Source organism: Tenrec ecaudatus, chromosome 5 (genome assembly GCF_050624435.1).
Source record: "Tenrec ecaudatus isolate mTenEca1 chromosome 5, mTenEca1.hap1, whole genome shotgun sequence".
NCBI classification, from domain to species: Eukaryota; Metazoa; Chordata; class Mammalia; order Afrosoricida; family Tenrecidae; genus Tenrec; species Tenrec ecaudatus.
The window spans coordinates 168135070-168149172 of record NC_134534.1 but is presented as its reverse complement, the minus strand read 5'-3'; the positions used below and the strand labels follow the sequence as shown (position 1 = coordinate 168149172).

General features: G+C 48.5%; 1 protein-coding gene across 1 annotated transcript in view; it reads right to left on the bottom strand.

Annotated features, from left to right (window-relative positions):
- Positions 1-286: 286 nt before the first annotated feature.
- The window catches only part of CHST13 (carbohydrate sulfotransferase 13), a 29148-nt gene continuing 15331 nt past the window's right edge, over positions 287-14103 (bottom strand). Inside the window, exons 2-3 of the mRNA XM_075550794.1 lie at positions 10551-10633; positions 287-1731 (exon numbers count right to left, since the gene is read on the bottom strand). Coding sequence (XP_075406909.1) covers positions 937-1731; positions 10551-10633 — 878 coding nt within the window. The 3' untranslated portion in view covers positions 287-936. The remainder of the gene's footprint in view (positions 1732-10550; positions 10634-14103) is intronic.

Below are 14103 nucleotides of genomic sequence, written 5' to 3'. Positions count from 1 at the left end.
CACATCTGTTGGGATCCTCTGGCATCTGCCAGAGCTAAAATTTAGATTTTTTTTCCCCAAAAACTGTCCTTGCTGCCCTTAGAGCCAGACTTTCCCACTCCCAGATAGGCCCCCTGCCCTTCCCATTCCCGTCACATTTTTTTTGACTGCTGTGAAACGGACCTAGCGTCTCATCAGCCATCATACCTACCCTTGGAAACGGGAGATCAGAGATGCGTGAATGGTCCAAGATGACACAGCCCCCTGCCCATAGCACCTGGCCTCAGGAAGCAGAGACACTCACAGGAACAAGCAACGTTGCATTTATTTCATACACAGGCATCCCCAGCTCTCCTAGGTCCCCCGGAAGTTGCTATTATATTTTAGCCTGGCCTCTGCTGACACACCTTAACGACCTGGCAGCTAGGTCAGGTGTAGGGTGGGGTCAAGGTTGGGGCCCAGGCAGCCATCTGGGATAGGCCACTCTGTGATGGGCTGCAGGATCCACAGTGAGCCCAGCCTGGGGGGGGGGCAGCTGGACTTACGCTCCTGTCCAAGGAGGGCTTCTCTCTTGGTCCAGGTTGTCCCCGCCAAGGCGGAGGAGGTGGGCCCAGATGTGGCAATGGGCTACACACACTCAGCCAGGTCTCAGCAGCATGTCTTGTTGCCCCAAGGATGGAGTTGATCAACCTCCCTCACAACGTAAAACACGTGCTTACAGAACCCCGATCCACCCAGGGTCCTGGGGAGGTAGGTGTATGCCACCTGGAGTATGCAAAGTGAACAGGCACAGAGGCACAAAGTCACCTGTTGGTGTGGGTGGGTGGTGGTGGTCCTTGGGGCGGAGGGAGGGGCCTGTTGCACCTCAACCCAACCAGGTATGAGTTCCCTGCCCCCAAGCGTCAGCACCACCAGAGGCTCATGCCATGCAGGGTGCCAGCCGCCAGGCCCACCCCACTAGGGCAGGCGCAGGTAGGACGGGGTGGAGTAGTTGAAGAGCAGGAAGTCCATCTTATAAAGGTCCAAGAGGCGCCTCTGGTAGAAAGGGCTGATGTCGCCGAAGAGGCGGGCCGCCTGGGCACGCGCGGCGGCCGCCTGGGCCTCGGGGACAGGAACGGGGAACGAGAGGCCCCCGGCGCCCAGCAGGCCCAGCACGAAAGCGGCATCCTCTGCCAGCGTCTCGAACTTGCCCACCACGTCGTAGCGCAGGCGGCACGGGTGGCACAGTGCGTGGGCGCGCTGCCAGGGCGCATCGCGGGGCTGCCCGCGCCGCGCGCGCAGCTCCAGCACCGAGGCCAGGAACCGGGCGGCGAAGCGCACGCGGGGCCCGCGGGCCGGTCGCTCGGAGGCGGCGCCGGGCCGCGGGCGATGCGGGGTCGGCCGGGCCCCGGGCCGCGTCCACTCGTTGCGGTAGGCGGCCGCCAGGCGCTCGAAGGGCTCGCGCACGAACAGGAAGGCCAGGTAGGCGTTCAGGCGCCGGTTCACCTCGGCGGGGCTGAAGTCGGCCAGCGAGGGCAGGCGGCGCGGCGCGGCGCCTCCCGGCGGCGACCTCAGCCCCAGCAGGACGCGCTGCCAGGCGGTGCCCGCCGCCTGGGGCACGGCGCAGTAGAGCAGGCCGCGGGCGTCGTCCACCAGCACGTGCCGCAGGTCCTGGGGCTGCAGCAGCCGTTGGCGCCGCGTGTGCCGCTTGCAGGCGCTGCGCAGCAGGTCTCGCCGCTGCCGGTGCAGCTCCACGAGTGGGGACCGAGGGCTCTGCTGGCGACAGTGGGAGGGTCAGGGCTTGGATGCCAATCTTTCGAAGGGCCGATGATGGAGCCTAGCCCTGACCTAGGGTGTCTGGAGACTAAGGTTTGCGGGGAGCAGGAGAGAAGCCGGGAGCTGTCACCTAGGGGTGGAGGCTAGCAAACGGAATTTCCCTGACCTCACTGAGGCCTGGTGAAGGGTGTGTTTGATCACGGGCGCGGGATCCCCTGTAAGGCAATCTTAGGAGGTCCTGACCCCGAATGAGGAAGGACAGGCCATCCTTGTTGACCAGACACTCAAAGGAAGATGATGTAAGAAGAACTAGAACTTCGATCCCCGAGGAATCAGACAAACAAGCCAACCAGTTGCCCTCTCTAGACGCAGACTCCCAGCGACCCTGCAAGACAGAGCCGTCACCTCGATGATCTCTGGGCTCCAATTCCTTACTTTGGGGTGGCAGCCACCACCGGGGTCTATTCCCTACGAACAGAACTCTGAAATCCAGCACAGCTTTGCAGTCACTCGCAGGCTTTAGGGCTGTGCTTTGATCAATAATAATATTAGCTGACTCCATGATTATAAATGGATGCGCTCCATTGGGGCTCGGTTGCTCATGTCACCCCCAGCAGATTCTAATGAACGAATTGGGGTGGGAAGTTTACGCTATCTTCCTCAGTGAGACAACAATTGCTCTTTTGTCTAGGGTCAGGCTAACCCTGCTTGTTTGGCATTGTAGCATTTTATGAATGAGGGACTACTGGAAGTAATCCTAGCCTGCCCAGCAGTGCAAAGAACCAGGCCATGGTAGCACCCACAGGGGCCACCTCCAAGACTAACCTGCTATTTCCTCCCTACACCCCTCACCCCATGTTTTGTTTTGTCTAAGAGCCCTTGTAAGAGAGTGTTGTCGTTTCTGAATATCTCGTTCAGAGTCTTCAGGATCTGCTAAAGAAAATCACAAGTGCTGACAACGATGGGAAGAAACAGGCAATCTCATGCACTGCAGTTGGGAATGTAAAATGATGCAATCACTAATGGAAAGCATTTGGCAGCTATAGAGTTACCATATGTGGTAGTTACATAATTTGGTGTCAACTTCAGACTATTAAAAGTGAAGGGGTGGAGTTTAGCCTATCAATCAGGTCACAGCTTGATGACCTCATTTGGAGGTGCGACAGAGCTAAACAGCTCACTGGAGGCCCGACTCATATTCACTGCTTCGTCTTCCTGCTGACAAACCACATGGAGCTTCACTGATGCAGCCAGACACCTGGAGCTGGAGGAGCCACGTGGAGACCCACACCAGCACCGAGATGCTTCCACTGCCACTGGATCCACAAGACTTTCCACCCACTGGCCTGTGACCTTCCTGCATTTGGCGTCATTGCATGTGTTGCATGAGTCTGAAGAGGAAATTATAGACTGGAATCGGACAGATGGGCTAATATCAGACTTAAGGACTTGCTGTGGACTGGGCTGGGATGGTTTCTGAATATACAATTACTCTTTGATATAAAGTTCTCTTTTACACACATATGAATGCTTATGAATTTGTTTCTCTAGCCTACCCAGACTAATACAACATTAGTCTCTGTATATGAATCTATTCTTGTCCTCTCATAAAAGTGGGGTCATACAGTATTTGTCTTTGAGTGACTGACTTATTGCATTCTGCATAATGGCTTCCAGATCCATTTATGTTATGCTTTGCAGACTCATCATTGTTCTTCATGTCTATGTAACAGTATTGTATGTATGTACCACATTTTACTCATCTGTTATTCCAATGAAGGAGTTTTTTTTAGGCTGTTAAAATTTTTATTGTTTCTGTGAATAATAATAATACTCAATTTGTATCCTGAGCATGTCATCAGAGAAGCTGGATTATACAAAGAAGAATGTGACATCAAGATTGGAAGAAGGCTTAGAAACAATGTGTCATACGCATATGACACAACCTTGCTTGCTGAAAGTGAGGAGGACTTGAAGCACTTACTGATGAAGATCAAGGATTGTCGCCTTCAGAATGGATAACAACTCAATGTAAAGAAGACCAACATCCTCACAACTGCACCCGTAGATACCATTGTGATAAAGGAGAAAGAAAAAAGAGATTGAAGTTGTCAATGATTTTGTCTTGCTGGGATCCAAAATCAATGCTCATGGAAGCAGTAGGCAAGAGTCCAGTCTATGCACATCCTCACCCACATTTGCAGTTACTATGTTGTTGTCCCCGTGTCATTTTAGACAGGGTGAGATGGTAACAACGAAGGACTACTACGTAGTCTAAAATCAGAAAGATGTGGGTCAGGGTTACATCCTTAAACAATACTTATCCAGTATGTACACTGAGCAAATAATCTGAGAAACTAGACTCTAGGAAAACAGCGCAGCATCAGGATGGGAGGAAATCTTATGAACAGCCTTTCATAGGCTGATGACATAACACTGCTTGCTGAAAATGAGGAGGACGTGAAGCACCTGCTGAGGAAGGTGACAGACTGCGGCCTTTATTATGGAGGACAGCTCAATATAAAAACAAAATAAATTCCTCACAACTGGACCAATAGTTAACGCCATGGCAGACGGAGAAAAGGTTGATGTTGTCAAGGATGTCCTCTTGCTTGGATCCACAATCAATGTGTAAGGAAGCAGCAGCCAGGAAATCAAACAACATATTGCATTGGGAAGATCCCCTGCACCAGACCAGTGTCGAAGGGCAAGGATGCCACTTGGAGGACCAAGATGTGCCTGTCCAAATCATGGTACGTCCAATGCCTCATATTCATGTGAAAGCTGGACAGCGAATGCAAAAGACCTCAGAAGAATGGATGCCTTTGAATGGTGTTGGCCAAGACATGGACTCCCCAGAGATTTAACAGCCAGAATGCTCCCGAGAAGCAGGCATGGTGAGACTTTGGCTCACACACTTGTCAGGAGAGAAAAAGGATGTCATACTTGCTCAAAGAGAAGGTCAGTGAAAGAGGAAGACCTTCAGTAAGATGGGTTGATACGGTGGCTGTACATGGGCTCAAATATAACAGCAATGGTGAGCATGGGCAGGATGGGGCAGTGCTTTGTTCCGTGGTACACAGAGTCGCAGGAGTCAGACGCACCCAGTGACACTAGCAGCATGCACTGTCTTGGTATTCATGCAACAGAAAGTTGGCTGTGGTCCATTTACACCATTAGTACATTTACTGCTTATTGCCAAGGCATGCAGAGACCAGCGGCCCCACAGTACAGCATCCACACACACCATCTGGGCCAACATAGTGCCCACTCTGCTGTTGTCTCACAATTGCAAGATGCCTATGGGGTCCAGACAACATTTCCTCCTAAGAGAGGATCTAAGGCAGGAGGGGAGGGCCTGAGGCAAACATTTAGGATTGGGTGTGGATTTCCTTTAGGAGCCCTCGCTTTTCCCTCGGAAGGAAACTCTCCCAGAAGCCATCCTATAGACTTCCACTCCTGCCTCATGGCCATAACCTGGCCCCTGGCAATGCCTGACCCCTTGCTAAAGGGATCTGAGACAAGTACGAACGGACCATGTTCCACCCGGAGAGTGGGGACCTACCTGAACCCAATGGGGTGGAAGTGCTGGCACAGAATGCGGGGCCCTCTCAGGGGGCAGAGGGCTCACGCTCCCAACCACCATAAGGAGTGGGGTGGTGGGGTGGTGGTGGGGTGGTGGTGTTACTTGAGAACTGAAACAGAACTTGGATGGAGGTGACCTTGTTTGCATACACTAGGGCTAGATAAATGGTTGATCCGTACGTTGCTTTTCCCCTCCTCCGGGCACCCATGCAGAGTCAGGCATCCTATGAACCAGTGCCTCAGAGGGTTGGAACACCATCCTTCAGGATCTTTTAGGCCCCAACATGCACTATTGAACCTGGGAGGCATGCCCACATGAGTTTCTGAGGAAGTGACGGAACCTCATGACAGAGCATGGGGTACAAGTACCTGTTCGCCCTGGTATACCTAAGACAGGCCTGGAAGTCACGTGGAGCCAGCTCCCCTTGGAGCACGGGGCTGGGCAAGAAGGAAACACGTCACTCCGTGTGTGTTCCTGCACTGTTAAATGCCCTGACATATCTGATACCTCTGAAATACATAGAAAACTTCAACAACTCAATATTTTAAAACGGCAAAAAAATCCATTAAAAAATAAGCGAAAGACTTGAACAGAGACTTCCTCAAATAACATATTCAAGTTGCCAACAAACACAGGAACAGTCATTGTCAACTATTAGCCATTCCCCACCCTCCAGCCCACTGCCATCTAGTTGATTCCAATGGCCCTATAGGAAAGACCTTTCTTTTCATTAGTCATTAACCCCCAACTCCCCCAAAAAACTCCAAGTTCAATGCCATCAAGTCAATTCCAATCATTGCCCCTGTAGGACAGAGTAGAGTTTTCCTCTTGGGGTTTCTGAGACTGTAAACCTTTAAGCAGAAAAATCTCATCTTTCTCCTGTAAGCTAGCTGGTGGATTCAAACTCCAGGCCTTTTGGTGAGAAACTCAACACATAACCCATTCTGCCACCTCAAGACTGCAAACATACTCAGAGGATGTGAATTGCCTGTGGTGTATGGCCTAAAAGTTGCTTTCGGTGTAAGACCTAAAATTAAGGCCCAGTATTATGTGCTGCTGTGTGAGTCTGGGTAGACTAGAGAAACAAATCCATAAACACTCATATGTGTGTAAGAAAGAGCTTTATATACAAGAACAGTTGAATATTGAGAAAACATCCCAGCCCAGTCCAGATCAAGTCCCTAAGTCCGATATTAGCTCATATGTCTGATACCAATCTACAAAGTCCTCGTCAGACTCATGAAACACATACAATGACACTGAATTTAGGAAGATCACAGGCCAGTGGGTGGAAAGTCTTGTGGATCCAGTGGCAGTAGAAGCAACTCAGCGCTGGCAGAAGTCTCCACGTGACTGCTCCAGCTCTGAGGCTCTAGTGTAGTTCCATGTGTCTTGTCAGCTGGAATGTCTCCAGGGTGTGATCACAGAGAGAGAGTGTCTCCCACCTCGAAGGAGGAATACGGAGTTCCCAGAATCCTCAGGGAAAGGCCATGCCCACACAGAGGCCTCATTGGCTATGACCTGATTGACAGGCTAGATTCATCCCCTTCACTCTTAATCCTCTCAAATTGACAGCAGGTTATATAACTACCACAGCTGTCCTGACATCTGAGAAAACCAGGAAGGCTGTGAATTCCCTAACTACATCTTCCCCCCTCCATTCTGCTCCTGAGAATGAGCAGTGCACCTTAATATATGGGCCAGGTGGATTTCTTCTTTATCTCTGATTATCAGGCTTCAATTTCTCCCAGCTTCAAAATTATTAAAACAAGTCAATCACATCATTCCACATGGGAACCAGAGTACCCCACCCTCTTATTGCCACAAAGTGTCCTCCCACAGCCCGTGTCTGAGAACAACGCCTGTGTGGCCGGCCTGTCCTCTTCTTTGGCTGTGGGTGTGTATGGCTATGTATAAACTGCAATTGACCTCATTTTCCTACTGATTTAGTTAGTTTACTGTGCCAACCTGGCCAATAAACACATGTGGGGTTAATTGAAGGGTGGAGCCTCGCCTTTCTAGTTTGGGGGTCTTTTGCTTTGTGATGGTCGCACCAGGGTGCAGCTGCCTTAGCAATTCCCTGCTTCAGCTTTCAAGGCTGACTTCCTGCAAGACATCCCCAAGGAGAAGCCATATAAACCTACCCCGATGCAGCCCTAGGTGCTGGAGCACCCACACGGAGTCCCCTGCCAGCGCTGAGGTGTTTACACATTCACTGACTTGGCTTTCCTCCTGTAGTCAACATCGTTGTGTCTGTTTTGTGAGATGGAGGAGAACTTTGTGGATTAGTGTTGGACATATGGGTTAATAGGCTAATGTTGGACTTGTGGGCTTGGGCAGCGCTGGGTTGGGATATTTTCTTGATGCGCACTTAACCTATATATAAAACTCTCTCTTATACATGAGTTTCTGTGGATTTGTTTCGCTAATGTGCCCAGACTCACACACCCAGTGTCCAGTGCCATCTGTTCATTCATCGCCATAGCTCGGGACCATGAATCCCTCGCGCACAAGAGGTGCAGAGAAGGTGATTTTAAAAGAGGAGCTGACCCCAAGGGCTCAATAGAAAGTAAATGTCTAGAAAAGAACGATGGCAACACATGGACAAATATGTCTGATACAATTGATGTATGGATTGTAACAAGAGTTGTAAGAGCCCCCAATAAAATGATCTTTAAAAAAGAAAATATTTTGAAAATGTTGATGGCAATATTTGTACATAATGGATGTATGCACTGTTATAATATATGTAAGAACCTCCAATACGATGATTTATTCATTTAAAAAAACAGTATCACAGTGAGTCAACTTTGAACTGCATAATAAATAGGCCTCGAAGGTGAATAACATCAGGGAGGTACCACTCCTTGAACAGCCAGACATATGAGCTCAAAAGGGAAGAATTTGCCCAGCTAGAAAGCTCCGAAGGCAGGAAGAGATGGGAGAGGAAAGATGGACAAATGGAAACCGTCAACACAGGAAGGAAGGAAGAAGATCACTATGACATTGTGAGCATCGCAGTCAATGGCACGAAACAAAATGTGTGTGGATGTCACAGACTGTTGAACGGAAGGACCGTTTTCTCACCAAACTTTCACAATAGAAATAAACAAACAAACACAGCAACACGGCTCTCAAGTACAGGATCTGGGGACCAAACTTAGTCCTCTGGGACCGAGGAGCCTTTAATGAATCTTTAATTACATTAAGAAAATTTATTGTTGTTCCTTGAAGCTTCAGCTTTAAACTAAACTCCTGCCCTTCCAACCTTTCCTCCCTGATATGTGTCCTAGTGGTTCGGAATTAATGAGTTAGTGCTATAAATAACTCGCTGAGAGAAACCCAATATACTGATACCCAAACGATATAAAGCCATGACCTTAGGAGAGAGGGTAAGGGAGCCTTCAGAGCAGTGGTTCTCAACCTTCCTAATGCCACCACCCTTTCATACAGTTCCTCATATGATGGTGACTCCCAACCATAAAATTATTTTTGTTGCTACTTCATCACTGCAATTTTGCTTCTGTTATGAATCATCATGTAAATATCTGATATGCAGGATGTATTTTCATTGTTACTAACTGAACATAATTAACAATTAAAGCATAGTGATTAATCACAAAACAATACGTAAGTATATACTGTGAAATATTTATGTGTTTTTCCGATAGTCTTAGGTGATTCCCCAAAGGGGTCGCGACCCACAGGTTGAGAACAGCTGCTTTAGAGAAATACCTCGCTGTCCTTCCAGATCTATTAATAAGACATACGCCGATTCTCCCTCTGCCTCTGATTCACTGCAGTGGCTCATGCCCAGACCTTTAGTTTTGGTTTAATATTGGCAACCTCGAAGGGAACATCTCTCTCTTGGTAAGCGAGGATGTGTGTTGTTCTTACTTGCTGGAAGACTCTGGGCTGCCAGGGCAGAGACAGCTCAGAGGCATGCATTACAGACATTCCAGTGACTTCCCCAGTCGTGTACTGGTTACAAATTTGGCTGTGACCTACATGGTCGGAGGTTCAAATTCACCAACAGCTTGGCAGGAGAAAGACTGGGCTTTCCACTCCCATGAACAGTCACAGCCTCAGAAGCCCATTGGGAGTCACGATAAGTCAGCACTGACTCAATGGTAGTGCCAAGACTATTGTCTGATGTAAGGCGCATGCTCTTGGACGTCGCCAGGTGATTTCACTTTCTGCAGAATACATTTTCATTTGGTACTTGCGTACCTGGGAAAATTTCTGTTCAGCCCAAGGGTTACCTTACACTTCTGTGGCTGTGTCTAGTCCGTTTGGGTTAACCACTGTAATGGTGGAAGCCAACGCCCTATTTATGAGTCTACCCCCTGACTAAAAAGGAAATGGTTTTTCACCATAATATGGCCTGGCTTATACACAACCTAGACTCCAGGGGAAAATGGCCTTTAAAGATATCCTTACATTATGCTATCTTACGCTTAAATTGTTTTGCAGAAGGTCAAGTAAATGAGACGGACGTCTGTGTGTCCAAGCTTGAATTACGCTCCACAACCAGGATTCAGAGCAGAAGGGAAATCAATTGCTCGTTTGCTTTTCCCTTCCATATTGTTTGAACTCAGTTTTAATTTTATGAGTATCATGTTTGTGCTTGTTAATGAAATTATTGAATGTGTGAGGAATGAGTGAAATTTGACAGGTTTTGGCATGTGCATATCAACTTTAAAATCTAGACTCTACAAGTGATTTGAAGGAACTATTCCAGGTGTTTCCAAAGAAGAAGAAAAAGGAGGAGGAGACGAATAAAAGGGAAAAATGTAGTTTTCCCACTTTGCTCAGTCAGAGCTCGTTTAGATATGCCTGTGAATAAGATTAATTGAATGATCGTGTCTCCAGTAGACTCCCAACTCCCTGAGGGCCAGCGCAAAGTCCTTTTCACTCTTTTATTCCAAAACATATAGAACAATGCCTGGCACAGAGCCTGGCTCAAACTATTGTCAGAAGAGTGGGTGGGTAGGTGGGGAGTGCAGACCCCAGATCTCTTACTCTTCCCCCCAAGATTTTCCCTTGTCACACTGCCCCAGGCATGGTCCTCACTGCCCAGAGCCTGGATCTGCAGCCTCTTCAGGCCCCAATGTAGATCCCAGTCCCAGCTTAGCAGGCTCACCCTACAGGGTTGTTGTGGCTAAGAGTACAGGGTGTCTATGACTAAGGTAGATAAGACATCGCTGGGGTGGAGGATCCCTCTGCCTACCTGTTCCAGGTCATAGAGCACCTGCAGGGGGCTCCTCCTTTTTCCGTCAAGCCAGTCAGAGCCCAAGCTCCTACTTTCCATTGCTGTGGAGAACAGGGAGAGATATGTTACTGCCACATCACACAGACGGATTGTCCCAGGTGGTAGGGGCTCACCAAATCACTTAATACATTTGACCCACCTCTACAACCCTTTAGCCTAAAGATGCAAGGTTGGTTCACCTTATGAAAACGAATCAATGTAAGACTCCATATCAGTGGATTGAAGGATAAAAGTTGCATGTCCTGCCTGCTTCGTGGGGCCTCAGAAAAGTATGGGGGCTGAGGAACACTGGCAGGGACCCTAATTCTTCAGGTAAGGATTCTTGATGTCACTTCTCCTCTGTGGTATTATATAATCTATTTTCAATTTGAAAGGATTAAGAGTGAAGAGGTGGAGTTTAGCCTGTCAATCAGGTCACAGCTTGATGAGCTCACTGGAGGTAGGGTGCAGGCCGACTTCCTGGGAGACATTGCAGCTGACAAGACACATGAAGCTCCGCTAGTGCCCTGACATGGAGGAGCCACGTGAGACACTTACAACACCACTGGATCCACAAGACCTTCCATCTACTGGCCTTTGATCTTCCTGAATTCACTGTCATTGCATGTGTTGCGTGAGTCTGAAGAGAACTTTATGGATTGGTTTCGAACATATGGGTTAATACTGGACTTGTGGACTTGATCTGGACTGGGCTGGGATGTTAATTGATGTACAATTGCTCTTTATATAAAGCTCTTACACACATATGAATGTCCCCATGAATTTGTTCCTTTCTTCTACCCAGACTAACATATCGCCCATGTCCTGCCCTTTAGAATTGGAGCACGTCAGAGAGGAGAGGAAGAAAGGGCCGGTGGTGATCAGCAATCTAACACCTCTGGGACAAGCCTGACCATCCAGCCACACCCACCTCCACCTGCCTTCATCGTGTGCCCTGCCCCTGAGGAGCCCTGAGAGACTCCTCAGATTGACCATCTATCCAACTTCCCTAGATCTTAGAAGGGGGGTGGGAGTCAGAAAGAGCTGGGTTGTATAAGAGGCAGCACAATCAGGCTTCTGGATCGTATTTTTCAGGGGATAACCGATCCTCTGGCTAAGTGATGTAAGGCGGATTCCAGTGACTATATTTCTTATATCCGTGCTTTACCGCTTTATGGTAAAAGCAGGTTTCCTTCTCTGTGAGGCTGGAAGCCCTTGAGGACTGTTGCCATTAGGTGCCATCAAAACGGTTCAGAATTGTGTGCCAAAGAAACAAGAGACAGACATGAACAGGCGTATGCTCTCCCATGTTCACTGCAGCACAGTTCCCAGGAGCAAGAAGCTGGACACAGCCCCAATGCCCACAAGTAGAAGAATGGTGAAAGGAACCGTGGCACAGTCACACAGTGGAATCGTGTGCGTCCCTGGAAAGCAGTGATGCAACCACGAGGGACCTCCTGACACGGAGGGACCGGGGACCAGTATGTTGAGGGAAGTTAGGCAACCACAAAGGACGAGCGTGGTCATGAGGCCTCCACTAGGAGGACAGACGCCGAACAAAGGCAGGGACCTGCTCTCAGGGCACGTTATCTACTGCAGTCTCCCCGGCAGTGAGGTGGTGCGCTGCCTGATGCTCATGATCCGTACGTCACCCCCCACCCTTATCTGTACATTTGTACAGAGAGGAGGCGCCGCCTCAGCTGGGGTCAGTTTCTTATGCTGGAGGGAGAAGGAGACCAATCCATTCCTGCCATACAGCACCCCCAAATCAACAGACCCTCCTACAAGGGTGCTCAGTACACCTTATGGATATTCAATCGGGGGGGGGGGCGCGGGGCATGCTTGTTTTAGAGAATGTGATTTCACTTCTACTGGTGAGTAAACCAGGAGGGCCAACCTGCCATTGGGAAAAATGCTTAACATTACTTATATAGATGCGCCCCCCATGGGAGAATATGTCTGATAAATTATATTTCTAATCAGGCACTTTTGACAGATCTTCCATCCTGCCCTTGGTGGACCAGCCATGTGCTATAGACAACTGGGGCTTTAGACTTGGTCTTTTCAAGGTCACAACATCCCTCATGGGATAGACCCTAAGGACACAATTTGGAACCCCCACTCCGAGAACAAGACTTTCCTTAAACACGTCTGTAGCAGAGTGAAGAAGCAGAATACTCCCCTGGATTTAAGGCTGAAATACTCCAGTGTGAGAAGAAGAAGATGAATTATGAAGACGGTTATGAGTTTGGAAGTCACTGAACTTTGGTTCAAATCTCTTGCTGTGAGGGTGCTCGATAAATGGCGACTGAACACTACCATCTCTTTGCAGCAAAAGCCCCAAGTCCATTTCCAAGGCCCCCACATGAATTAGGCACCCAGAGGAACTCCTCTGCCCATTGATCAGGGATGTGACAGGCGCGCTACCAGACCGAGCGAACTGGGCAGTGGATTGATGCCGATGTGCCTGTGGCTCGGTGCCATCGAGTTGCCTCTGACCCGCAGTGACCCCGGCACAATGGAAGGAAGCACTGCCCGCCCGGCCTGTGCCAGCCTCGCCATGGTGCCTGTGCTTGGGTCCCTGGCTGCAGCCACTGTGGCAGAGATAGGTGGGTCGAAATCTCACATCTCATCCTTTGTTCTCCCCTTTGACCCATGTACAATTTGTTCTCGTTTTTTATTATTTTCTGCTTTCTTTTGGATTGAGATGTTCCTGTGTTATAGGGTTTTGTTTTTGTATGCTTGTCTTTATATGAAACCCAGGATGAGTAAATCTACAGAGACAGTGACTGGATTCATAGTTTCTTAGATTATGGCGGGGTGAGGGGTTGGGGGAGAAGTGAGGAGCTAGCAGTGAGGACAAGAATGAAGAAAATGTTCTAAAATTAATTGTGGTGACGACTGCACCATCTTTATAGGATGGTTAAACCACTGGATTGTATGGTATGTGAATCATATGCCAATAAGACTAGTAAAGATAAATAAATCTCCTTTAAAAACAAGTTTTGGTAAAAAACAGTAACCTTGGGAAGTTTGATGAGCTGACCTATTGGCGCTCACATGTTCTAGCATGGACGGGCCTGGGAGCACACGGAGAGTTGGTTCAGGTGGCCTGACCGGGCCCAGCGACCTGTCCTCACAGCTCCCAGATACAGGAAATCCCTGGGTAATGAACAAACCCGACCCGAGTGGCTCTTTTAAGTCAAATTTGTAAGGAAGTAGGAACATCCTTTTTTAGCATCCATTAGTCAAATGTCTGTCTTGGTATATTCTAGGATGTGAGTACAGTATATATTGTACTTTTCTATGGGTAGAAAACACTCAATTACAAACATATTAAAAATAATAATATAGTACATAATAACAATATAGTCACAATAGAAGTAACTTTATATACTACAAGAAAGCGAGAACAAGAGAGCATGTATGTGTGTATGTAGGTGTAGAATATACAGTAACGGGAAAGAAAAACATCTAGAAATAGTTCTTAAAACAAATTACAACGAAGATGGCGCCGAAGGCAAAGAAGGAA